The following is a 26,999-nucleotide window of genomic DNA, read 5'->3' on the forward strand; positions in this document are numbered from 1 at the left end:
TTGTCTTTCTGATGTCTCAGGCAATGACTTCCCATTCTCCTGCACTGAGGATAGTGCTCTCCCTTCTCTCTACTTTCTGCTTCCCTTTAATGCTCCGGTGCATTCAGTCCACTTACACTGTTCATCGTCAGATTCAGCCTTTCTTTCCATCTGCTTCGGTGGGCTTCGGGACTATCCCTAAGTGCTTTCTGACTTCAAGTCTCTCCTCAAAACTACTGTCCTTAACGAACCCTTGGCTGGTGTATCTGCGCTGGTGTGCTTTGCCTTCTGGCCTCCCTCCTGCATGGCGCTGAGAGAAGCCCCGCGGAGCAGACACAACGCCTTCCTTGGGTTTTGTAAAGCATGCGCACTTGCAGCGTTAGATAAATAATTATAACAACTCTGCCCTTGCATGAGGAAAAATATACAAAACATTAGCAGTTAATAATTCAATCAAGTACGCAGACTTGGCAAACACCTGGTACTGTCCAAGAATTTCAGACTCACAGCCCAATCAGTAGTTAGTATCATCTTTAGAAAGCCTTCATATGTGTCTTTAGAAATATTACCTTCTGCGAAATGAGGGGGAAAGCCTATTGCATGTTTTCCTCTTTCCATGAAAATTATTTCAGTGTCTCTTCATTAATTGACTGGGTCCTGCAAAGTGGCTCTGGAACAAACTAAATTTATGTGATTAGTGATGTAATTAATGATGAAGTATTCAGTTTGTTAAAACCATCCTAGACTATTAGTATATCAACGGGTTGACCTTGAGGAGCACTGGGTGATGGCACCTTTTCAACATCAGCAACTATTAATTGGCAGGTGAAGAACTCTGTATTCCGTTTAGATGATATCTCCATAATTCACCACTTTTTCTCTTTTCCCCAACCTTAGCAATTTTTCTCATCAGGCAGTCTTTTGTATCAGCTTTCATAAAGCTACCAAAAGCCCTATAAAATACAGCCTGGCTAATATGTTAGATCTTACAAACAAATCAAATGATTACTACATTTGCCTGCCACGCAACAAAAAGTCACCGTAGCAACATCGTTCTTCACTCACTGCTGAAGTACCACAGGCTCTTTTCTTACAGAAATACGAGAACTACTAAGCCACACTACCTAGCATTTTGCCAACCACTGTTTCAAAAACAGGGAGAAAGGCATTTTCTTCTTACGCTCACTTTCAGTTGGGTTTAGGATGCCACTTTGCTCTCATGCTGCTTTCACTCACTGGAATCCTTTGGGCCAAACTTTGCCATCACTTATGGGACTGTATTTGCCAGCAGGTCAATGAGGTGAATCTGATACTGCTTACACTTACGGAGAAGTAATTTCACTTCAGCTGTTGGATGATAAGACTGAGAGAGTCTCCTTCACCTCCTGCCTGCCTGCAAGACTTACAAAGTTCAGCTTAGGGGAATCGCCTGTTGCTTTGAGACTTCCAAATGAGACCATATGAAGACACAGTATATTACAAGCATAACTTTTAATATAATGACGTGTTCTGCAGTATTCTGAAAACATGTATGAGTCAGTCTTCAAGGTGTCAGACTTTGCTACAGCACTGAAAGATTTACAAGACTTTTATTATCAAAATTTTTGAAAGCGTCCATTCACTTCAGATGTTTTGAATTCTGCTTGTCCGGTTCCAAATGATTCCTGCTCCAAGAAGTCTGCTTTTCAGTGGTGCTCAGAATTCACAACACCAACATGTTATCAGCGGGAGCTGTAGTGCAGAGGAATAAGTACTTGAAGATAAAGCGATGCAGGTGAGTCAGTAGCTGGAAACTCAGGTGAGCGATCAAAATGAATAGATAACGCAGAAAAATAGGTTTAAACGTATCATTTGTGGCACTAATCAACCCCCAGCACAGCCAGCAGGGAAATGGGATGGGACAGGTATTTTACAACACGCTGTCACACTTCAACTCCTAGAACAGAAAGGGGAAGTAAAAATTATGGCATCCTGTTTACACTGCAGTTAAGTGCAGTGTAATTAATCCAGCTCCGGAGAGTGAACACTTGCTATACAGCTCAGCTGTCCCCTTAATAATTATTAACCTAAAAAAGAAAAATATATTTATATTTCTTTATGGTTCTTGCTTCAGCAGTTGATCCTTATTTCCTGATCTCCATCTCTCAAATATAGACATTTAAGTGGAATACCTTCCTCCAACTGTATGCCCTTTGCATATAGAAATTTTTTCCTCCATTCAACGTGGCATCATTTGCCCTTCAAATAAATCTTTGATGTATTAAACTTGATCTTTTTGGCTAGAGGACCAAAACCAGCTTGCTCAGCTTTATTTAAAGTTGTTGTTGATCTGGAAAATGAACAAACTAGTCACTTCTTCCCAAACCTAATTAGGAATATTTGGTTAGACATTTTTCTTTGGAAAGTGTTTGGTTTGTGTTGTGGTTTTGTTTTTTTGTTGTTTTGGGTTTTTTTCCCAAAAGTAAGACTATAGAAAGAGTTTGTTACAATTAATTTCTTTACTCAAGAAAAGCTTGTGGATAAAATTCAACATTTTCAACCCATTCTACTTGCTTTTTTAAACAAAGAGGGTTTTGTTAATGCCTTTCTGGTTATAAATTTTAGCTTATATTTAAAAAGTGGAAAATAAACATGTCAAAATGAAATAAATACTTCAGAATTTTTCTAAATTTTCATTCTACTTTTCTAATTTATTCTTTATCATCACTTTTGTTGGAAGCACGAAATAATCTGAAACTTCTCCTATTTCAAAAACATAAGCAACTTGGAAATTTAAATTGTTAACTAGGTCCTTAGACTTCATGACTAATAAAAAGGGTTTTTTTAAGAAGTGATTTAAAACTTCTTAATGAAGAGGAAGCTCTGAAGTTCTGCCGAAGCTCCACGTTTTGGGAATAGCCCTTCCTGTATCCACTCAGCTCTGCAGCCCTGCAGCCTTCCAGAGACCCGCGTATTCCTGCCCGGTGGCAGAGTGTGTCCAAAGCGTACGACCAAAGAAACCAAAGAAACGCGTGCAGCACTATTAGTGTTTTTACACAATCTGTTTAGGTGGCTGCTGAAGTTTAACACACAGTCTGTTAATGACCCTCCCTCTTGGTGGAGGGTTAAGATCCGTGTGGCCAGTAAGATATCTCTTTTCCATGAGGATTAAAAAAACCTTAATTCTGTGTTCACAGAAAATCCTACAGTATACTCCAAGCTTCAGAACTAAACTTCTTAAGCTAGTTATTGCAAAAATTAAGTGCATAAAACCTTATCAGCTACTTTTAAAGAATGGTCCCAGTAACCTTTCTTATCTGACCGTCTTCTGAACAAAACTTTAGTAATCAAAGCTTCAAAGCAAGTCTATATGTAATGTTGTCAAGATATATAATTTTTAGTATATCTAAATGTTGCTTTAATGTGGTTGCAGTCAAGAAATAAAATTTCACAACAGAAAACAAAGATAAGGATGTTTAGGAATATAATAAATGCCAACCCAGGCTGTGTGAATGGATGGCTTCATATGCAAGAACATGAAGTTCACACAGATTATTCCTAACCATGCAGAGAAAATGTGGTTTTTCTAATTCTTCAGGAAATCAGACTGTAAGGATTTCTTCTCTATTTTACCATCTCCTTTCCAACGCACAGTAGAATCTATCCAATTCAGCATTTGCTTCAATTTGAGCAGGTAAACGGTCTCACTGGAGTCTTTGGTACCACAGGTGGGAACACATTAACATTTTGGAGGGACAAGCCCACAGTGACAGTCCTAATCCTCCATTCTGTTGCAGCCGCTTGGTGCTAAGTCACTACCATAAACCTGCACTAAAGCTGGGGATCCATCTCGGGGCTCCACACTGAATTGGCAAGTTGCCTTCTGTTCCCGTTTACTCTTTTCTCTCGAGTAATAGCACGGGGATTATGTGCAGGGAAAGAAAGGCAGGGCAAGAGCTCTTTGTGCCTTGGGGATTGTTATGGTTTGAGAAAACCCGTAACAATTTATTGTCATTTAGACAATCATTTTATGACCCGATGACCCTCCCCACCCAGAAAGCGGAACTGGGGAGAACAAGGAAACACGAAGGTTGAAATATAAATAGATTTAATAGGATACGACTAAATAAATAACAATAATACTAAAGAACCAGTATTGATCCTGATACTAATATAAGATATACAAGGATTATACTCAGCCAAGTCTATCAGTAGGAAGCTGTGCACTCCCAGCAGTGGACAGCAAATGTTGGATACTGTGAGTGCAACAGCTTTGGGAGGAAGGGAAGGGAAGGGCTCAAGGCTCCGGCACTGGGGCAAGGAGTTCTCTGGACCGCTGCCATCAAGGGAAAGACAGACTATGCAGCAAACTTTCTAATTTATATTGAATGTGACGTTCATGGTCTGAAATAATCCTGTTGGCCAGCCCGGGTCAAGCGCCTGGGTCTTGCTCCTCCTTATCCCCACACCTGGCAAGGCTCAAAAACACCAAGACCTTGAATCCCATATAGCCTAGCTGGCTATAAAGTAAATATTTTCATTAATTCAGACACTAGAGTCTTACAAAAGTGGAGTTCTCCCCAGCATTAGAAGAGAAGTTAGTCCTGTGTCACTCCATCCACGACAGGGATGCAGCAGAGTCACTGCAGGCTGAAAGCTGCTCTCCTCCACGCTGGGAGCAAGGCAGTTACAGAACACCCCGGGGACCAGGAAGGCATAAGAACCACTGTTCACAGTTTAGAAACACAACGCTGTGTCAAGGAAGGTCACAGAAGTTATGACTAATGATTCAAGTTGTGAAACATCACGTGAATCTTTTCTTGGGGAACATTCTCTTTGTGTATACCCAATAATTCAAATCAAATGGGTTGTAGCTAAGAGCCACTGATGCAGTTAGGGCTGAAGCCAAGAGGCTTCCACTCCTTTTTGAAAATGAACCGGTGCAAATGTATAATACAGACTTCAGGAAAAGGATGGAGGTGAAGGTGACATTCCTATTTTTAAAAATCACCGTATTTGAGTCTCAGTGATAGGAGAAGGAGGGGGCAAACACGCTGCCCAACATAAGGCACTTATTTGAGCAGCCTAGTTTAAAAAAAGCCATGTCCCTAGTTCCCTGGACGGGAAGTAAATGTAAAGTAAAGGACTCTTCCAGCAGGTGATGAGCCTTGTTCTGAATTGGGGGAGAAACTTCTCCTACTGGATTCTGCTGGGAGCCTACAAGGAGTCAGTACCCTGCTAATAACGACCCTTCACATAGTTACATGCCAGTTAGTAGGAGGTGGGAATACATTCCACTGCTAAAATATTTGAACAACTTGTAAGCAGCACAGAAACTTAATGGTTAATTGGGTACTTTTAGACACATACACACTTAAAAAAACACCCTGTCTTTTCCGAACAGTCCTTAATAACCTGCAGTTTTATTTATTTATTGGAGGGGATGGAAGTTCATAACCCACTTATGAAAAGAGGGAGTCCAAATTGCAAGTTTTGAAAATGTAACCCACTATAAGTAGCTACAATAGCAAGATTTATCCTTTTCTTATATGTCTGTAGGTTTGTTTATTTAAATTTATGGAAACATAAAAAGCTCCAGGCGCGTAGACATATATTAAGAAAGACAAATTAATATCAACAACAGAAGCAATCCCAGTAATTTCCTCTATGTGCAAAGGGAAAATAAACCTCTTTGCTATGTACTAATCCCAACCCCAATATTCCCCCAGCCCTCAGCTGCCCTCTTCTTCCTCAAAAGCCTGGGAACACAGATGGGGGCTGTACCATATGCCTAAAAGATCAGCAGTAAGCTTACTTCAGAGTAAAGAAGAGGGAGTAGAAAACACGAAGAAAAACAAAGCACAAAAAAACCCCCCCTCTCCCTGAATAACTCTTAATATTTTTTGATATGAAGAGAAGCTTTTTGACACCCCCAAGGCTATGTTCATCTTTAGCAAACAAGGACTGTCTGTTCCTCTCTCTTACCCCTGCTCGCTCGCTCTTTTTTTTTTTCTAGTGAGGGTGACACGAAAAATCAGAGGCACTTGGATCATTAAACACATTTATTGTTTAAAGTTCCTAATTTGACATTATCCATACTCTGCAACCTAGCCAAAAATCTGGATGTGGAAAGTTAAGACAAGCAGCCAGGTTACAGAACCGCATTTCTATAGCACTGGCAGTTAGCCAGCATTACCAGCCCCAGGAATTGAAAACCATTAACCAAATCACCCCAAATCAGAAAATTGTTTCAAAACCCACAGCATTTCCCTCCCGTGATTCAGGTTTTCTGCCGCAGCTGTTCCACAGTATGTATTTAAGGGAACGAGCTGGGAGAAAATCTTGACAACACCCTTTTACTGTTGTTCCCATATGTAATTCCCTAATATTTATAAAGGCTACAAAACCAGGTATGCTGTCACAGACGTGTCTTGGGAGTGGCCTGCAGGCTTCAGCCAGTCTAGTTACTCATGCTAAGTAAAGCTAAGCAAACAGCACAAATCAAACCATACTACAATCCTAAGTAATTTATTCTAATTAAAACTTGGTTGTTTATGCTAAACAACTAATATCCCTCAAGACACCTCAAATGACTGCAAAGCTAGAAGCCACTAAAATCAGGGCTTTATAAGAAAAAATAGACAAGAAATCTGAGTCATAACCAGTACTTCCAATTACAGGTATAATTCTAAATAAATATGGGTTTGTCTGAATCTAAAGTGAGGTTGAAGAGAGGAAAATTGCATATATTTGAGGGAGAAGACGTTCTAGCATCTGTACACCCTAAGGTTAAAAGAAATACAGATGCAATCCTGTAAGACAATAAATTCCATAAAGTGAATGTCATTAAAGCAAAGAACATCTGTTTTCATTTTATTTCATTCCAAGTGTCCTTAAAAGTTACAGAACAGCTGATACCATGACAAAAATGCAGCTAATTCATAAAAGAATAAAAATAATAGAAGTCAGATTAAAGCCACAGTGCACAACAGTAACCCTTGTGAACAAATGGAACCAAACCAAAGTAAATGATCAAAACCTCACACCTTTCTACACAGCTCAGACAGTTACATTAATATTTAATAAATCAAGTTCCTTACTCAGATGCGAATTCTAGAGAAAGCGTGAAAGAAAAAACAACATCAAAGCAAAGAGCAAAACATATTCCACATCCTACTGACTGCTCTAAAGTGAAGGCCCTTTTCATGACTGCTCTGATCTTCACACTGAAAACAGTGACAGGTGTAAATATAATCTACATGATGGTTAATGGGGTGAAAGCAGAATGTAAGGATTTTTAGACTACACCCTCGGCTTGATTAAAACCTCTCTGTTGATAGTGACGCTCACAAAAGACCCCGTCCTTCCATACTGACTCCCCGCACAACCCCGCAATATCTCATCACGGAGCTTTCAGCTCAAAGAAGAGAAAGTACCTGCAGATCCCCCAAGTTCCTCTGTCACGCAGCCAGCGCTCCCGCAGAGCCGGCAGCCGCTTCTGTCGTGGGGTGGGCAGGCCGGGAGCAGCCGCTGCGGGACGCAAACGGCGCAAGGACGGGGCCTCTGGTGCAAGGACACGGTGTAAAACAGACTCGACCCAAAATGGGCGTTTGGTTCTGGATTGAGCACACAGTTGTGTCCAGTTTGTGCTTGACCTTCAGGAATGACAAAAGCAGACACTGGAAGTTTCTACGGCATCTCCCCAGGGATGTCACAGACTGGTGGAGCTCATTGTAGGTATAAATGTTATGTTTATCTGGAGGGAGGGATTTCCTGAAAACTTTACCAGTGTTCTTACAGTGCTACCCATGGGAAGAGCATTTCTTATACACAAAAATATTATGCTTTTTTGTTGACTGGCTGATGCAAGAGACGAAAGGGAGCATCAGGTCCAGGGAAAAAAAAAACCCATAACTTTAAATACAGGTCACAAAGAATATTTGCAACTCTTCCTCCTCTGCTTCTACGCTCCCACACAGGTCAGCTCACAGCAACAAGTCCTAACAGAGAGGTCACAGTGTCTCTTCCCTCTTGGCAGTTAAGGCTCCTGAAGCTGAGATTTCATTCCCAGATAAACAAACCCCCCCTCACTTTCTTTGCTTTGTATTTCCATTTCTTCTTTCATTACCAAGAGCTTTTCTGGTTACTCCCTCTGCAAATAACTTTAAACCAAGGCTGGATGCCTTCATTTATTTTGAAAACACAGATGGAAAAACATTACAGGAAAACAAACTTTTGGAAGAAGAGCTACTGGCACACTACACACAGAATGAATGTCTGTTTATATTGTTGGAACAGGCAAAATACATGGCAGCTCACGCTACAGGTGGAGAACAACCAGCATGGGTAGCACTCTGAAAACATTTGCTGCAAGCAGCACTCAATATACTAGTCCAGACACAGTCTCAGTAGAAGATCCTTCCATCCATGTTGTAAAACATTAGCTCTGGTTTTGTTCCTTTCCCTACTTCAGGCTACTCTCCTGAGCTTTAGAGCTGCTGTCCTCTACAGCGCTCACGTACCTTCTTCCACAGGCCTGTGAAAAAGCAGAGTTTGCAGTATGTGCGAGGCTAAGTTGTGACCCATGAATTCTTCATGATGGCATATGACGTGACATATATGACATATCCCATGACACCCGACAGGAGCAGGACCACTCCCCAAGCCGCCAAGAGCTGTGCGCTCTTTAACATTTCCAAGTGTGGCACAACACAACCAGAGTGTTTTGGTCTTTCCAGGAAGACCCATCTCTTAGTGCTTAAGTAGCAGTGCTTAAGGGAGGTAACTTGAACTACCAGGATTAAGGCATACTTTCCCAGCATATTCAGACGTTTTAATATCTTTTTTTATGGATATTAACACTGCATCAGCTAGTTATTATGCACTTTAATAGGGATCATGAGCTTCTTGTTTTGATGTGAACTAAACTATAAGAATACGAAGATGATCAGAGCGCTGGAGCACCTTTCCTAGGAAGACAGGTTGAGAGAGTTGGGGTTGTTCAGCCTGGAGAAACCTTATAGCAGCCTTCCAGTATCTGAAGGGGGCCTACAGGAAAGCTGGGGAGGGGCTGTTTGCGAGGGCATGTAGCGATAGGACGAGGGGCAATGGTTTTAAACTAGAGCAGGGCAGGTTTAGATTAGACATTAGGAAGAAGTTCTTTACAATGAGGGTGGTGAGACACTGGAACAGGTTGCCCAGAGAGGTGGTGGAGGCCCCATCCCTGGAGACATTCAAGGCCAGGCTTGATGAGGCTCTGAGCAACCTGATCTAGCTGAAGATGCCCCTGCTGACTGCAGGGGGGTTGGACTAGGTGACCTTTAAAGGTCACTTCCAACCCAACACGTTCTGTGATTCTATGAATACCTGAGAAATATCTCATGGGGAAACAACTCTTTCTTGTAGGTTTCCATGGCAGAGAAGGCAGTTTCACACTTTTGAAGCAAACACTGCTGTTGGCAGACCAGTAAAAATATCATCTCTGCTTGGCCATTACATGTTTCTTCTGTAAAGAAAAGTGTTATTTATCTGAAATTCTATTCAAAAGCTATTGCAACTTGAGTAGTAGTTGAAATGTGACCACAAAGCATCTGCCAACGCCACAGACACTGCTTTTTCTCCATTGCGCTCAAGAGAACTGATTTAGACACGCTTTTGACCGCCCGCAGGTGGTACGACAGCCGGGCGGCTTTCGCTTGTATCAATACACACGAATCCACGGCCTACAACCCGGAGGTCTGAGGAACTAAAGGGGTCTCAAAGCAAACACCGACACCAGCGCGGGACGCTGCCCGCTGCGGCTCCCACTCCTCCCGGGCGTACAGCTGCGGCGGCGCGGAGCCCTCTGCCGCTCGGTACTGGCCCGGCACCCCGAAGGGCCGCCTCACGGCCGACAACGCGGGGGCAAACGGGCACGGACCGAGCGCGGGGCGGGGCGGCGGCGGGCCCAGCTGAGGGGGCGCGAGCGACCGCCAACGACCGCCGCGCGTGACCCGCTGCCTCGCGTCCCGCAACGCCTTCGCCTCGCCCCGCCCGCGCCGCCTGTCGCGCTTGGCCCTTGCCGCGCCCCGTAGTGACGTCGCCGCCGCTGCGTCGGGCGCCGTCGGGGTAGCACTTCCGGTGCGGCGGCGGGGCAGGATGGTGAGGCGGCGGACCGCTCTCGGGGCCGGCCCGACGCAGCGGCGGCGACAGCGCGGCCGGGGCGGCGTGGAGCGGAGCGGGGTGGTCGGCGGCGCGGAGCTGGAGCGGGGGGTGGCGGCGGCGGGCCTCTTCCGGCATCCCGCCGCCATCGCTCGGCGTTTTGCGGAGTCACCGCAGGCGCGGAGCCTACAGGGGGGAGCGCGGCCGGGCGCGCCGGGGCCGGGCGGGGGTGTGGGTGTGGGTGTGGGTGTGGGTGTGGGTGTGGGTGTGGGTGTGGGTGTGGGTGTGGGTGTGGCGGGGCTCGCCGCCGCGGGAGGCTCGCCTCGCTCCTCGGTCCTTGTCGCCGGGGTCCGCAGGGCCGCGCCAGCCCCGGTCGCGGCATCGCCCGGCGGGTCTGGGCAGCGCCCCGGTGGGGCCGGGCTGCCCCCGGGCAGCGGGTCTCTGCCGCAGCGGGACCGGCCTGTGGTGCTGACGGGCGGGTAAATCATCCGACGGGAGAGCGAGGGAGAACTTTCTGTGAGACGCGTCGCGTAGCGCTGCGCGTTCATTTACAGTGGCGCGGAATGAGCTACACTGCTATGTGCTCAAACAGCGCCGTGCCGAAGGAGTCAAAACCAGACCCATGACCATGCCCTTCCCTGCCTCATAAGTCCACGCTTCTCTTTAGTCACTGACTTTTGGCCATTAATTGGAATATATTAGTACTCTGTTTAGGTAGGAGAAATCTAATTACGGCATTTCTTTCCATGGAAAGGTTTCAAGATTCATAGTGGTGTACTTATATTTGGCTGTTGGTTTATTTTTCTTTCTACTTAGGGTCAAAGTCAGAGTGGTGGACATGGTCCTGGTGGTGGCAAGAAGGATGACAAGGTAACTAAAAACAAAAGAAGTGCTTTTACTTAAAGAATGAAGTACAGATATGCTACTATAGAGGCTGGCTGCCGTAGGCTTTGTTTTACAATTTATTTTTTTTGTTTTTGTACTCTGAAACGCATAAAATTACACTCTTGCTAGCTTTGGTGAAATGTCTTCTCTCTTCTGTTTGCACGCTGGAGAAAACAGGTTGCTGTTCAAAAACAGAAAAGGGGTTTTGAGTGTAAAGGAAAACTGAAATTATTTCACAGTAGTAATTTCTTTTTAAAAAGAATAAAACTATAAATCTGTTTGGGTCAGGAAAGACTGCCTTTGAGCTGTCACTTAAGTAACTGGTTTTGGTTTGAAAATGACATCATACCGTCATCTACATGAGGTCAGTACTTCATGTTGTGGACCATTAGAGGCCTTTCCAGTTTCCTTTGGAGATGGAAGTATAACGTTCCTGGCAAGCTCTGTCTAAGCTGGCAAACTGAATGCGCGTTACCTATTGATTAAAATGCAACAGAAATGTTCAGATTCAGTATTTTCCTCATCCTGTCATGGATGAGTTTTGTTTGTGATTTACTTCAGGCTTTAGCCTTCCCCATTCTATGTTCATTGAAAATTGGTAGAAATCTAAATTAGAGATGTAAAATAAGCAGGAGGATAAATTTTTGAACTTTTTTAAAAAATAAGAATAATATTTCTTCTGGACTTCTCGCTATATATCATAAAGGAGACAATTTTGTTATGTAGTCATTCATCTTAAGTTGAGCTCGCTCTCTGTTTGTGCGCCTATCATCTGTCTGTATCTTTTCGTTGTTAATATCCTGATTTTATTTTTTTCGTGGAATTGTTTTTACGACTAAGGATAAGAAGAAGAAATATGAACCTCCAGTTCCAACCAGAGTGGGGAAAAAGAAGAAGAAAACAAAGGGACCAGATGCTGCCAGCAAACTCCCCCTGGGTAAGCGTTCTGCCTGCCCCGGCAGCCCTGTGGGCTCTTAGAGAAGTGCAGAGCCGTCCTGTCCTCTAGATCTGTCTGGGTGTAGGTCACAAATGATTAAACAGAAGGACAAATGTAATTTTATTTCTAATTAACATAAAAACACAAAATAAGATTATTGTTATGCCCATGAATTCCCGGGTAAGAGAAGGAGAGAGAGAGAAATTGAAATGAGGAGAAACGCAGGGGAAACTTTTATCTTTTAAAAATGTCTTTTACCTAGAATTACCGTGGGACAAGTAAAATAGTGACTGCTGTTCATATAGAAGTTAGTGTTGGAAAATAAAGCAGAATTTCTAGTAATGAATTAGTGAATTGTTGGTACCATGTCAAACTTGGTCTAAAATATTGTGATTCTACTCTGATTACAGTGACTCCTCACACACAGTGCAGGCTCAAATTGTTGAAGTTGGAGAGAATTAAAGATTACCTCCTAATGGAGGAAGAATTTATCAGAAATCAAGAACAGATGAAACCTTTGGAAGAAAAACAAGAGGTGAGGTTTGAGTGAACTGTTACTTCTAATACAATAAATGCTCTAATGTAAACTACTTCATACAAAAGCAATGGAAATAAAGTGCCATGAATGTACATATTGTGTATATTACAGTTCTTCATGAAATCTCAATTACTGTCCAGAAAACAGGATTTTTTTTCTCATGGTTTAATGAGATGAGGCCACAGTGTTTTTCTGTTTCTTAGTGGTCTGTCGAAGTGTAGCTCCCAGATACCCATCAATACAGAAAGAAAGAATATTCTAGCTATGCGCGTCCACGTAATAGCGGCCATAGCATAGAACTAAAATAATAGTGGAATTAGTTTCTGGCCTATGCTCTTAGGCCTTTTTTAGGGCAGTGAAACAACAATACCAAAGGCTGGTTCTGTTCCGTTGGGTGTGAACTGTTGAGTCAGCGTTGTACAAGAATGTTTTTGCCTGTGTTTTTGAGTTGTTTCTTGGATTCTTCTCGGCAACAGGAAGAAAGATCAAAGGTGGATGATCTGAGAGGAACGCCGATGTCCGTGGGTACCTTGGAGGAGATCATCGATGACAACCACGCTATCGTGTCCACATCAGTAGGATCGGAACACTACGTCAGTATTCTGTCTTTTGTGGACAAGGATCTGCTGGAGCCAGGCTGCTCTGTTTTGCTAAATCATAAGGCGAGTTGTTTTTATAAAACGACGCACGAGTTCTTGTACTGTTTTTAACTGTGCTCTTTTCTTGAGAATCACAGGATCGTAGGGTCTGAGAGCTAATGCTGTTTATTTCATGCACCTGAACAGATGAGCATTGGGTTTAGGTTTGAGCTTGTACTGGTAATGGTGCTTGCTTTCTTTGACAACTCTTAATGGTTGAACTAGGTTCATGCTGTGATAGGAGTCCTGATGGATGACACAGACCCTTTAGTTACTGTGATGAAAGTGGAGAAAGCCCCTCAAGAAACATATGCTGACATCGGTGGCCTCGACAACCAGATTCAAGAAATCAAGGTATTCAGTTGTACTAATTGACACTGTTAAGTAAGCTAGCAAATAGCTGTTGTGCTGGGAGCTCAACAGTCTAACAGCGGGACCAGCTGCTCTTCGTGTAGCGTCGTGCTGTAGCGCGTGTCTTCATTTGGTTTTGCTGGGCAGACCTACAGGCCTAACTCTCTTAAGTGGGCGGGTGGCACCCCCGTTCACAACGCCTGTGCACACAAACCTTTCGCAGCTCTCATAAAACCTCTGCAATAACTTTAGTATTTTGCAACATGTAACTTGTAAAGTTATTGATTGTTGCAAGATAAGAGTTAAATTCTAACAAGCACAGAGGTTGTTTTGAGGGTCTGATGCCTTGCATTCTGAGGATATTTGGTGGGTAGGGGTTTTTTGGTTTGTTTTGTTTGCTTTTGTTGGTTATTTGGTTCTGTGTTTTTGTTTTTTAACTACCAGCAGAGCTCTGTCTGAACTCTGGTAAAACGCAACCCTTTTGATTTGGGTAGGCATCCAAAATCACAAATGCTCTTAAAATACTGATCTGTAGGATCCAGTAACTCCTGGTGGAAGGCATCGTTTCATAAAGGGCCTCCCTACCCCAAGATCCTGCATGAGTGTTTGGGAGTCAGGAACCCCCACATTCCAAACTCGGGATGATGCGTTTAGGTTGGAGGAAGGGGAACACTCGCTGCTTCTTTTCCACATGTCAAGTGGAAACGGTAGGCAGACCTGTTCAAATAGAGTAGTTGCCTTAGCATTGGAGGCAGCAGAGACACGTATTTACGTATTTTTCAAGGTCTGTCCTGAAATTAGTTAAGTTCTTTTTGCCTTTGGTACTTTTATTAATGCTGTTCTCAAGATGCCCACAGCACTTCTGTGGAGAGTGCGCGCTCTTTATAAAAACCTCAGTTTCATTTTTTCCTGTGCTGCAGGAGTCTGTGGAGCTTCCTCTCACCCATCCTGAATATTATGAAGAGATGGGCATAAAGCCACCCAAAGGAGTCATTCTGTATGGCCCACCTGGCACAGGTATTTTACAGTACAGCAACAGCTCTGCTGAGCTGACATGAGTGAAATTGTGCTTGGTTAGGATTGAACCGTTGCCAAGTCTGTCACAAATTTCATATGACTGTTTTGTTAAAGCACTTTTTCTTTTTTTTCCCTGCAAACTAATAACAGTATTTCTTTCCAACTAAAAATAGGTAAAACCTTACTAGCCAAAGCAGTGGCAAACCAAACTTCAGCAACCTTCCTGAGAGTGGTTGGTTCAGAACTTATACAGAAATACTTGGGTGACGGTCCAAAGCTGGTGCGCGAACTGTTCCGTGTGGCTGAAGAGCACGCTCCGTCGATTGTCTTCATCGACGAAATTGATGCCATCGGCACAAAGAGGTACAGTATTCTGGCTCCCACCTCACAAACGAGTATCGCCAGGGACAATAAAAGGTTTACTAGAAACACTGCTTTTGCAACCGCAGTGATACTCAATTTCTTAGCTTTGCTGCCATTTTCATAATACTCTTTTTGATGTAAGCATTTTTAACAAGTAAAACTTCAAAGAACTTGTTTGAAATTAAAATATATCACAACCTTTTCATGTTAAGTAGATATGACCAGAGACTTAATCTCTCTTCTGTCTACCTGGTAGCATCTCTATGGTGGAATATCTTAAACAGAAAGAGGCACTGTGTGTAAGTTCCTGTGGTATCCTTTAAGTGCAAATCCAAATATGCCGTAATTGGCTTTAGCGATTCTGCATTGAAGCAGTGTACTTCATAGAGAAAATATCCATTTATCATTTGCCTCTCCAGATTGGTGGCTAAATACTTAAGTTCTTAGAATATTCTGTGGTAAGTTACAGAGTGTGATGTCACAGAGAAGCGTTGCTTGTGCCACACTAAACTATTGCTCAGCCTGTGTGCAAGTCGTATTACTTTGCAAATTCCGTAGGCTGGTTGGAACTATCCAATACAAATTGTCTTTAAAGTAGTCAAATGTTTTTTAAATAAATAAAAAGGTGCTCATACATGTTACTACACGGCTGAAGTTCCAGGGTAAGGCAGCTTCTGCCCCATGTATTTCATTGTATGTGGAAAGGATTGGACCGATGGTGAAGTGCGTAACACACGGAATTCTTCATAAATATTATGTTGCTTCAAACTGTTCCTAAACGTGGGTGAGCTGTTCTGGGTGTGGATTGTTTGGTCTGAGATGAGCAAAATGAAACGGCTGAGCTACAAAGCAGAGGAATACAGCCACTGGTACCTGTGTTTCAAGAAGTGCAGTTAAACCAGGATCCATATGAGTAAGGTTAAAAGTTGCGCAGTTAGAGCTGCCTGCATTGGGAAACGCTCTGACATGGAAAAATGAGTGACAACCTGTATTTTTTCCCCAGCTACAAGAATAGTTCAGTGTCTCTTTACTTACCTAGACGTCGCAATATGATTCAGAAAACTTGCTTTTTGTTTTCTATGGGTGAACATTAAATTAAAAACAAAATAATCTGTTACGGCTTTTGAAAAAAAGTAAACACGACACTATTTTGTTTATATGTTTATGGTAGTTGTGTGAAGTATGTTCTTAAATTTGTATATTATTTTCATCAGGTATGACTCAAATTCAGGTGGGGAGAGAGAGATCCAGCGCACGATGCTGGAGCTGCTGAACCAACTGGATGGGTTTGACTCGCGGGGGGATGTTAAAGTTATCATGGCTACAAACAGAATAGAAACGCTGGACCCAGCTTTAATTAGGCCAGGTAAGAGCCTTCCCACCGTGTGTGCTTAAGTCACTTTTCTTACGAAAGGACTTGTCATAACTCAACAAACTCGGGCCGGTAAAAAGAATGCAAGTTACTGGTTTGTCTTTATTCACCGTCTCATCTGCGTTGGTGCATCTGTTAAAATTGGAACCCATTCACGAGTTTCCAAAAACAATGGAAGAGACGAAATGCGTTCATTCCTCTCATATATACAGAAACAATTTGAACATTCTTCCTCTGTATTAAGAAGGCACAGCTATTTAAAGTTATTGTTAAGGCAAGCTCTAGTGCCGCAGCAGCGTTTCGTTAACGTCTGCAGCAGCTGGTACCACTCCTGCTCCATCCATGAGAACTTACACCTGGAACAACGAGAGCTGGATTTTGATGCCAGGAAAGCAGCTGCTTCCTTACTGACCAGGCACGCTGCTGTCATTGGGGGGACAAGTGAGTGAGAAGAAATACCTTATTTTGACTTATGTATCATGTGATGAGTCAAGAGCTTGAACAGGCACATTTTCCAATGGCCGCTAAAAATGTACCAAAACATAACACCTCTGTGGGGTCTGTTAAATCAGAAGTTAGAAAGCAACACGGAGAGCAAAGGAATAAGCTAAGCCTCCCGTTAGTGTCCTCAAGTAAACTGTAAGTATTGAAGAGGTTGTGAAGATATTCCTTCTAAAGTAATAGAGGTAAGATGGAGAGCAAAGGTAATGATGTAAGATGAATTTGCCAAAGACCTACTCTGAACAGTCACTAGACTGTAGGAGTTTAGAAAACACCTCCACAGTACAAAGTTGCTGAGGAGTGTTTGTTTTCAAAAGGTCTGCTTTTGTCACCCTTTGTCACTGTCACCTTACCCCTCCAAGTCAAAACCAGGTGCTGTTGGAGCAGAGAGGAGAAAATACTGTACCGGTATTAAAAGACAAATGACGATGATCTAAAAGTTGTTGGAAGGAAACTTCCTATGCTGGTTAGTACTTAAATTATAACTGTTGTGTGAGCAACAAAGGCACTTCTAGCAGCTCGGCAGACTGATTTACCATTGTGTGGGGTAGTCTGGAATATCCTACGTGGTGCCATCGACCCTTCTTTAGAAATGATAGTATAAAAACAAAGAAAAGAGTGATCCAGGGATGGAAATATGTTTAAAAAGATCGCTCATTAAAGTTGGAACAAAGAGTATCAGAACATCCAAAGGTCCCTACTGACATAAAGGAAACCTCTGGTAGGGACTTGCAGCAAAACCTTCCTTCTTCAGGAAGAACTTGCAGTTTTTTTAGGAGGCTGGTTATATAGGGAGGAAGTTCTTCAAGTTGCCACAGTGATTTAATTTTCTGCCACATAAACACAGGCTAAATAAACTTTAGAGCTAAATGTAATTTTAGAGTAGAATAAAACTTACTACAAGAACGTAAGTATTTCATTAATACCTTTCTGCGCTATGACACGTTGGCTTTTTTTATATTTATATGCAGCTCAAGGAAGCCAATGGTTTCTCATGTTTCCCAGGTGTGGCTTGTCTTGCCTGCAGTGACACAGACCTTTCCAGCAGCACGGGATCTTTCAGCTGTAGTAGCTTCCTGTTTATTGTGGACAGGATAGTCCGATCTCACTTCCTACTCAAAGTCATGATCGTGGTGTGAAGAAGCTGTTACCGTCAGTCTAACCTTGAAATGTTCTTCCTGCTCTGTTTCCAGTAGCTGCATGCAAAAATCCTAAGACTGAACTTTTCTCTCGCACAGGACGCATTGATAGGAAAATCGAGTTCCCTCTACCCGACGAAAAGACCAAGAAACGAATCTTTCAGATTCACACAAGCAGGATGACGTTGGCAGACGATGTGACTCTGGATGAGCTGATTATGGCAAAAGATGATCTCAGTGGTGCAGATATTAAGGTCAGTGTACATCACCATTGTTTATACTTCAAAACGCAAATTAAGCCTCACTTTTTTTTACTGCATCCAAAAAACATGTGTATTGAAACTGTTCTGGAATTACCTGTGGTTACATCACTGAGGGACAGTTGTGTGGCTTTAAAAATAACCTTTTCTGAGTGACACGTACTCAGCTTTACAAATGGGAAACTTATCAAAACTCTAATTATGAGGTAGCTTGTCTTGGTAAGAGTACGTACCTGTCTTATCTGAATAAGAAACTTTAAAAGTAGCAAAGTGGAAATGAGGAGTGGAATGTGGAATCTTGCACAAACATGCAAGATATCTTAAACATTATTTAAGATAGTGCAGGAGAAGCAGCATTTTTAGAGACTCTGTTGCAAGCAGATAAAAATGCAGCTGTAGATGAAGAAGCTTCAGCTGTACTTAGTCTGCTTGTCTAAAGCAGATGGCACACGTGGTAGAGTTACCACGCGAATGGGCTTGACCAAACATGGCATTACTTTATCCCCTTGCAGGAGGATAACGCAGCTGTTATGAGGCTGCATTCCTGTCACCAAAGTGTTACGCTCATCTAGCTTTACCCAGATTGCTACTGAACAATACCAAACTTAAGAATTTTAAGAATTAAGTTTTGTTAACACTCTTCACTTCTACTGGAGAGTCAACTGGAGCAGTAGGAGGGTGCCGCCACCTTCTGAGGTGTGGCCTGAAGGGGCTGCAGAGATAGGAATGTGTTCTGGCTTTCTCTGTTGCAGGCAATTTGTACGGAAGCTGGACTGATGGCTTTGAGGGAACGGCGAATGAAAGTTACAAATGAAGACTTCAAAAAGTCTAAAGAGAATGTTCTCTACAAGAAGCAGGAGGGAACCCCCGAGGGACTGTACCTTTAAGTCACCTCTCTCTTTGGGGACTGTCAGAAGCTGTTTCCATGCTGATGACAGTCTTGTGTAAAACCACATAGTCTGGCTCATTTTCATTCTTGAAGAGGTAAAATCCTGGTGGGCTGTGATTTCTCAGTCAGTGTAATACTTAATTTCCCAATAAAGCTTTTATTTGAACCGAACAGTTTTGGTGGCAAAGGCCTGCTATTTACGTGGAACTGTCTGTTGCTTTCGTTGAGCTTATTTCCAAGAAAATATGGTGGTGCTACAGGAGTTATTTTCTCCATGACCCACCCCACTGTGCTGCCAGGACACACTGTGCCGGTTCCCCACCTGTTGGTCCTTGGGAGGTGAGTCTTTTACAGCTGCTGTGTTAATTGCAGCTCTTCTTACAGTAATTACTTTTCTATATCTCTTTGAATGGCTTAAGTAACAAGGACAAAAGTAACTTTTGACAAACCTCAGTGTCTTAAGTCATCTATATGTAAAAATTAATGAAAAAACATGCAACCTTAAGTAACATTCCGATACACTTTAAAAAGCACCCAGCTCTATCTAGCACGTGTGCTTACGTGAAAGCAAGGGGAACACTCATTAGTAGTCTCAGTTTAAAGATCTAAACATGTTTGAATAAGGTAACAGTTTATAGAGTTTATAGATTTGTTCATTACATAAACATGCTTTCCTCACTCCTCTGAGTCAGAGAATGTCTTTAAAAGGCACCCAGCACAGTGGGGAGTTCTACAGCCCTGCGCCACCCAGTAGGGACTGTCGTGGCGCAGGCAGGGAGCACCTGAGGTGCGCGGTCTGTCACACAGGGACAAACTCAAACTGTGAGTCACCTGCCTGCTGTTCTGCAGCGTAATCTGAAAAGGAATTCTTCCCCTCTAAACACATTCATCGCCTGCAGCCCCACCCCCACAGGAGTTAGATTTCTGTTTTGCCAAGTTGTAACGATGCAGATACTGCTTATTAAGTACTCTGGGCAGTGTACTTTTGTGAAGGACTCGTTAAGTTCTAATTAATTACTTTCTGTGTTGTCCATGTGATTTTTTTAAGGTTTATATAAAGTTCCATATACAGACCACAGTTAAGCAATGTGCAGTCTTTGTTCTGGAAACTTTCTGCAGGAGCAAACGCTGGCCAGGAAGAGACAGTGGAGTTAAACACAGCGCAAATCCCTCTGCTAACTGCCAGTGCCGTAACAACAATGGTGGCAGCAAGGCCAACACATTTTGGTTTTCTGGGTAAAAATTATGTGGTTCGTTGTTAAAAGCAAACCCTACAGCTGCATGGAGTCTTTTATTTAATCTGGATGACAGGAACCCTGAAATAGAGTTGTTTTTCATCTGGAGATAGAAAAACAAGAAGCAAAGTTTTATTACCCATTCTTGTAAACCTTATAAGATCTGCCTCCTTGGAAAGGTCACAAAAAGCCAGTGATTTTTTAGCACTTTCTAATCGTGGCAGTTGATCTCATCATTGCTTGAGGGGCTGAAGAGCTTTATGACATGTGTGGCAAGCAATGTTTTTTTTTTTTTTCTTTTTTTCCCCCCTTCCCTTTTGGGACATGGCTGTAATGCCATCTAGAAGCGATAGATTAAGCTAAACCAAGAACTGTGTTCTGGTACCCTGTCTACCACCACAGCAACTGAAAAAGAAACACATTTGAAAATTAAATTCTTACCTTTTGCAGCAGAAATTAACTTCCACCACTTCCTCCAACATTTCTGAACTCGAGTCACAAAGATCAATACAAAAGTAATAAAGATGAGGAGAAAATGAACAGTGAGTATATTCCCCATTGGGACCGAAAAAGTTACTGGAGTCGGAATTAAAAGGCAGGACTCCAGGAGCTCCTGCAGTAAATGAGCAGCTTCTGACCATCCCAAGTGAAGGCCGCAGCGCGAGGAGAAGCTGTGCAAAGGAAAGGGGATGCGTGGAAAAGTGACTAAAACAAGAGCCATCACTGGAGGTTTTCAAGATGCGATTGGACAGGGTGCCAGATAGACCTGGGCTCCCTGTCTCACGACAGGCTGGACAAGACGATCTTTCCAGGCCCCTCCCAGCCTGGGACGCTCTGTCATTCAACCAGAAACACAAGCAGGAGCACAACCAAGCTTCCCCTTCTCCATGTCCCTTTCAGGTCTTTAGAAGAAACGGCATTTTGTTTTCAGGGGAGAGCAAAAACAAGCACACCATTTGTGATGTTACTTTTCAGTGCAGAGGAGTGACTCTGACCCCCAGTTCACTTCTGGAGCTGTTTTTTTAAACTGTTTTAAACTTTTAAGCTGTGATTTTAAAAATAAAATATGTATTTTTTACAAAGCCTTATTAATTACTTCTATAGCATCACCTGCAACACAGTGAAATTATAAAGCTCTTAGAAAGTGGTGTAACACCATTTAAAATTCTGCATATTCCCTGTAATACTTAAAAATAATTTCAGAAAAAAATAAACAAAGTGCAGCCTAAGCTAAAATGTGTTATATCTTGCATTGTGCTGCTACAGGCAAAACCAAGCCATAGGCTGTACGGCTTTGTCCAGACATAGTTTTCCGTGTAATCAGATCTCCCAGCTGGACGCCCCCAATTGTTTTAGTGCTGTGACAGTTGTTAGTTTTCTCCTGAAAAACCTCTGAAACAGTTTTGGACATTCAGTGGCTGCAGGTGCCTTCTTCCAGATGAAGATCCAGTTTCTGAGTACTTGGGTCTCAAGAGCAGGGATGCTAAACAGTCTTTCACATATTTCAGCATATTCTGTCTTATAAAATAAATATATAACAGAGCTATGTATTTAAATTGTTCCCGTATTTCATATTACTTCTCTAGGACCTTGCCCAAAGACTCTTGGAACAGAAGCTACTAATTAAACAGTCATGTTTTGACTACTCTGCCTTCTTTGGTGAGGATTAAATGCAGAACAGACCTCGACTTCTCTTAAGATGATTGCCTGTATTTGGGTCAAGAGACAGTAATCAATCACAAAAACTTGATTGAAAATTAGCTGCTTAGAGGTGCATTATGGATACAACTTCATTTTTAATACACTCACAGTTCTATTAAATTAAGAAATAAAAAAATAATTCGTTCCTTTTGACTTTTCAAATATTCAGATATATTTTCCATAAATATTCGTATTAAAACAGTCATCTGTCAAAACATACAAATACAAGTCCAAAATAGGTGCCTGCTCAAGCAAAGATTTAGCTTCTACTAAGAGTTTATGTACAGATGTAATGACTGTTTGACTTGGTAGTTAAATACACACACGCATGCATACCAAGCTGCAGAGAATTACTGAAGTCCGCCAACTGGAGAACAGTGAAGCATCCATTTGGCAGATGTTTATTTCCTGTGCTGCTCACCAAACCATAGTTGGCATGTACTGAATCTCTACTGAACTCTAGGGAATGTAATTTCAAACAATAGAATAAGAAATGTGGGCAGCATTCAACAGGAGGCTATTTATAAGAGGGTATCCTTCTGTGGGAGCCAGCAACACTTCAGGGAAATGGATTCGTTTTTGTGGGCAAAACGCAGTACTTGATTCCAGAATAGCTACACCTAGTAGAACTCCATTTTGATAGCGATTTATATAAAACCTTAAAAAAAACCAAAACAAACCACTCAACCTTAAAAAAGAAAAAAGTACACAGTACCCAACAGAGTTCCTGTTTGAAGAGAGACAGGTCTAACTGACAGGTTTTGAACTAGCTTCTGTACTTTCTCCACTCGTCTACAGTCTTCTTTTAAACCTCTAATAGTAGATCCAGCTCTTCCATAGGTACCCGCACTCGCAATTCTTTTTCAGTCATTAGATCGAGCGTCTCTTGCAGTTGATCAGGGAAGTACTCTACCGCATCCATATAGAGTACCTAAAAAGAGAATGAGAACATTTACTGTGCCATCTTTCTATCCTAGCGAGAAACACAGTATAAAGAAGTCTGCAGATATGCAAACGACTCTGTAACAAGAACATAAGAAATATCATACACTTCTTCAAAATAATACGAAAACAGAACTGGTTCTTCTACAGTGACAGATGTTTAATCAAGTTTTTTTTACAACTCTTACTAAATAATTTTATTCAAAAAAGATCAAATTTCAAGCGCAGCATATACAGACATTACCTGAGGAGCTGCAGGCATCCCTGAATAATTTCTTATACTATTAATTAAGTACATTTTCATTTGCCTATATATTTCTGCTACTACCCTGCTTATAATAAAACATGATCTAAAAGACACTAGGACTTCTACATCACACAGAAAGGAATTTATTATCTCCTTGCCTCCTGCAATGCAACACCTTTCTGTTCTGAAACACAAATAGCACTGACAACCATGTTTGTTTCCACTGCAGGTGCATCTCATATTTGCAGAAAATCTTAACAGTGCTTCTGCTTCAGAAATTTCTCCTTTCATTTGCATATAACTCATCACAACAACTACTAAATTCTAACTTTTTTTTTTTTAATACAGAACTTCAAAAATTAGAGTATGATGACAGGTTTATATTTTTTCTACACTTACCTTTGCCCAAGGACAGTTTTGAAGCGCTTTATAAAACAATCCTTTACTTTTTTCTGTTTTTCCTAGTGAAGCCTGAGTGAGAAAAAGAAATGTTCATGCTCCAATGCAGTAATAGCTAAAACAATAAAACATTATCTCTGAGACAAAGAAATTACTGTTCAGTGTTCCTTTGATGAGGAATCCTTATTACTATATATTGTGGTAGGTACGCAACTGCTCCACCTGTGCCAACCCCTCTGCTCAAAGCAGGGTCAGCAACAGCAGGCTGCTCAGAACCATCTCCAGTTGGGTTTTGAATATCTCCATGGATGGAGACTCCGCAACCACTGGACAACCTGTTCCAGTGTTTCATCACCCTCACAGTAAAAAACAAACAAACAAACAACTTTTTCTTACATTTAAATGGAATTTTCTATATTTCAATTTGTGGCCACTGCCTCTTTTCCTGTCACTAGGCAGCACTGAGAAGAATCTGGTTCTGTCTTCACACATGAGGTATTTACGTACATTGACAGTATCTTCCAGGCGCCTTCACTTCTTGAGGCTGAAAAATCACAAGTCTCCCAGCCTCTCCCTGTACAACACATGCTCCAACCCCTTATTCATCTTCACGGCTCTTGGTTATTCAAAGGGACCTGGACAAGCCACCAGCAGAACGTGGTACATCAGCCACTCCTGATTTTGTATAACCTGCAAACTTGCTGACGGTACACTCTCTCACTGTCCAGATCGTTAATGAAGATATTAAAGGGCACTGGTCCCAGTATCAGTCCCTGGGGTACCGCACCAGCAGCTGGCCTGCAGCAGGAGTTCACACTGCTGACAACAACCCTTTGAGCCTAGCAATTCAGCCAGATTTCAGTCCACCTCACTGACCGCTCACCTAATCCACACTTCATCAGCTTGTCTATGAAGATGTTCTGGGAGGCAGTGGAAAAGGCTTGCTAAAGTTGAGATAAACAATATCCACTTCTGTCCCCTCATCCACTGAGCTAGTCATCTCATTGTAGAAGGCTACCAGATTGGTCAAGCATGATTCCAGAAAATATAAACAGGAATTTAAGATAAATAGTCTGTTTCAAAATCTATATGAAAGCTTTGCACTTTTAAGCAGTGAGAGGCTTTTACCCAAAATACTGAAGACCAAATATCTAGACACACCCAAAGAGAAAAGGGAGAGATCCGCAGAACTTAGGGTAATACTGGATAATCACAACTTCTTCTACAATTATATCTGAAAATTTTAATGTTTCTAATTGATTTTGCTTTTCTGCACAATGTTATTCAAAGCTGTTACTGTAAAAGTAGTATTTTCCTCTGTCTTGTTAGCGTCTAATAAATATTCCTTCTTGTTCTTGTGAAAAAGATGCTTTCTATGAATGAATCGTTAGTGATAAAATACACACTGGGTGATTTTACCTTAGCATTTGTGCATACTAGAGTCTCATCAGGAGTCTGTAAAGACTAACAGGAATCCAATTGGACATGCCTATATACAAGGTTGTATAAAATGTAATTACAAGCACGTATTTGTGTAGAAATGGTCACAGTAATAGCCCCACACAAGAGATCATCTATAAGTGTTGATAAGATCTCCCCTCATAAATACTGAAAGGGTGGGTGTCAGGAGGATGGGGCCAGGCTCTTTTCAGTGGCGTCTGGGGACAGGACAAGAGGTAATGGGCACAAACTTGAGCATAGGAAGTTCCACCTAAACATGAGGAGGAACTTCTTTACTTTGAGGGTGGCAGAGCACTGGAACAGGCTGCCCAGAGAGGTAGTGGAGTCTCCAACTCTGGAGACACTCAAAACCCACCTGGACGCGTTCCTGTGCAGCCTGCTCTGGGTGACCCTGCTCTGGCAGGGGGGTTGGACTGGGTGATCTCCGGAGGTCCTTTCCAACCCTGTGATTCTATGATTCTATGATCTTCTCAAACACAAAACCAGAGCCTCTCCTTCCCCTGCTGCCTCTGTATTTCACAGCCTGTTAACTGCTGTTCTCCTCTGACAACTTATTATGCCAGAGGACATGAACAGAGGAGTAATATTGTGGAAAGAAATTCCCCTTACAGGAGTTCCAAGCATTTCTTTTGTGTTTTAATCTTCCATATTGCACTTTGGAGAAGCAAGAAAAGAACCAAGATGATGAAACTGCCTATGTGAAGTTGATTTTGTTCATGTACTTCCACAGTGAACTATGAAGAAATGAACATTATTGCCTTCTGGTGTTATTCTGCAATGCTAGTTAGCATAACCTTTGTATACAGCTTTTAAGATTCAAAAAGGTTGTGAAAATTCAAGGCAAGTTATAAACCTATTGTTATGTTTTCCCCATCATGCAGTTATTTTGGATGTGGACTGAACCTTGCTTGCTTCAATGTCAATCAATCAAAAAATCTTGGTCTGGCAAGGTTTTTATAGTATGGAGAAAACAGAAGAAAATATTTGAAGGGCCCACATAAAATAGTGTTTTTACCATATTCTTTGTTCCACCATAAATCCAAACCATACAGATGTTCATGCATAATTTTTTTTCTAATTCAGATCTGGAAGTTGTTCAGGGATGAAGTTAGGAAAGATAAAGACCAATTGGAATTGAACCTGTCAAGGAATGTCGAAAACAACAAAAAGGCCTTCTGTTAAGTACACAGGTAACAAAAGGAAGGATAGGGAAAACGTGGGCCCACTGCTGAATGAGGCAGGGAACCTGGTTACACAGGACATGGAAAAGGCTGACATACAGAAAGCCTTCTTCGCCTCACTCTTTAGTAGCAACACTGGCCTTCAGAAATCCCAGAAACCAGGGGGAAAACATGGAGCAAGGAAGATGCACCAGGATCAAGTCAGGGAATACCTGACCAAACTGGACATGCCCAAGTCCATGGGCCCTGATGGGATGCACCCACAAGTGCTGAGGGAGCTGGCAGATGTAATTGTGAGGCCACTCTTGATAATCTTTGATCAATCACAGCAACTGGGAGAAGTGCCCGAAGACTAGAGAAAGTCAAATGTCACTACTATCTTCAAGAAGGGCAAGGAGGATGCAGGGAAATACAGGCCGGTCAGCCTCACCTTGATCCTTAGGAAGGGCGTGAAGCAGCTAATCCTGGAAACCATTTCCAGGCACATGAACAAAAAGAAAATCATCAGAAGTAGTCAGTGTGAATTCACTCAAAGTCATGCTTGACCAACTTGATAAACTGCTATGATGAAATGACTGGTCTGGTGGACGAGGAGAGCAGTGGACACTGTCTACCTGGGCTTCAGTAAGGCCTTTGACATTGTCTCCCATAAGATCCTCATAGACAAGTGGTTGCTGTAAGAACTGGATGAGCAGACAGTGAGGTGGGTTGAAAACTGGCTCAATGCCTGGGCCCAGACCGTGGTGATCAGTGGAACAAAGTCTAGTTGGAGGCCAGTAACTAGCTGTGTACCCCTGGGGTTGACATTGGGTCCAATCCCATTTAACATCTTTGTTAATGACCTG

At 42.3% G+C, this 26,999-nt stretch overlaps 2 protein-coding genes across 9 annotated transcripts in view; one reads left to right on the plus strand and one right to left on the minus strand.

Moving 5' to 3' along the window:
• The first annotated feature begins 9,859 nt into the window (after window positions 1–9,859).
• On the plus strand, window positions 9,860–19,159 carry PSMC1 (proteasome 26S subunit, ATPase 1). Of its 5 annotated transcripts, XM_074585497.1 has the most exons (12): window positions 10,093–10,139; window positions 10,466–10,812; window positions 10,915–10,968; window positions 11,824–11,920; window positions 12,331–12,455; window positions 12,935–13,120; window positions 13,322–13,450; window positions 14,368–14,464; window positions 14,638–14,827; window positions 16,042–16,193; window positions 17,939–18,093; window positions 18,852–19,159. In XM_074585497.1, the coding sequence occupies exons 5-12, from the start codon at window positions 12,396–12,398 to the stop codon at window positions 18,984–18,986; spliced, it is 1,104 nt and encodes a 367-aa protein (XP_074441598.1). In that variant the 5' UTR covers window positions 10,093–10,139; window positions 10,466–10,812; window positions 10,915–10,968; window positions 11,824–11,920; window positions 12,331–12,395; the 3' UTR covers window positions 18,987–19,159. The 5 variants fall into 5 exon arrangements, with proteins under 5 accessions (XP_074441595.1, XP_074441596.1, XP_074441598.1 ...); XM_074585494.1 differs by lacking the exon at window positions 10,466–10,812 and having other exon boundaries at window positions 9,860–10,098; XM_074585495.1 differs by having other exon boundaries at window positions 10,063–10,139; window positions 10,466–10,968.
• A 2,840-nt stretch (window positions 19,160–21,999) lies between these two features.
• NRDE2 (NRDE-2, necessary for RNA interference, domain containing) overlaps window positions 22,000–26,999 on the minus strand; it is a 71,121-nt gene continuing 66,121 nt past the window's right edge. For all 4 annotated transcript variants that reach the window (XM_074585493.1, XM_074585492.1, XM_074585491.1 and 1 more), the window contains 2 exons: window positions 23,513–23,584; window positions 22,000–22,855 (listed from right to left, as the gene is read on the minus strand). In XM_074585493.1, coding sequence (XP_074441594.1) covers window positions 22,730–22,855; window positions 23,513–23,584 — 198 coding nt within the window. In that variant the 3' untranslated portion in view covers window positions 22,000–22,729. The remainder of the gene's footprint in view (window positions 22,856–23,512; window positions 23,585–26,999) is intronic.

Source organism: Larus michahellis, chromosome 4, assembly GCF_964199755.1.
Source record: "Larus michahellis chromosome 4, bLarMic1.1, whole genome shotgun sequence".
Classification (NCBI taxonomy): domain Eukaryota; kingdom Metazoa; phylum Chordata; class Aves; order Charadriiformes; family Laridae; genus Larus; species Larus michahellis.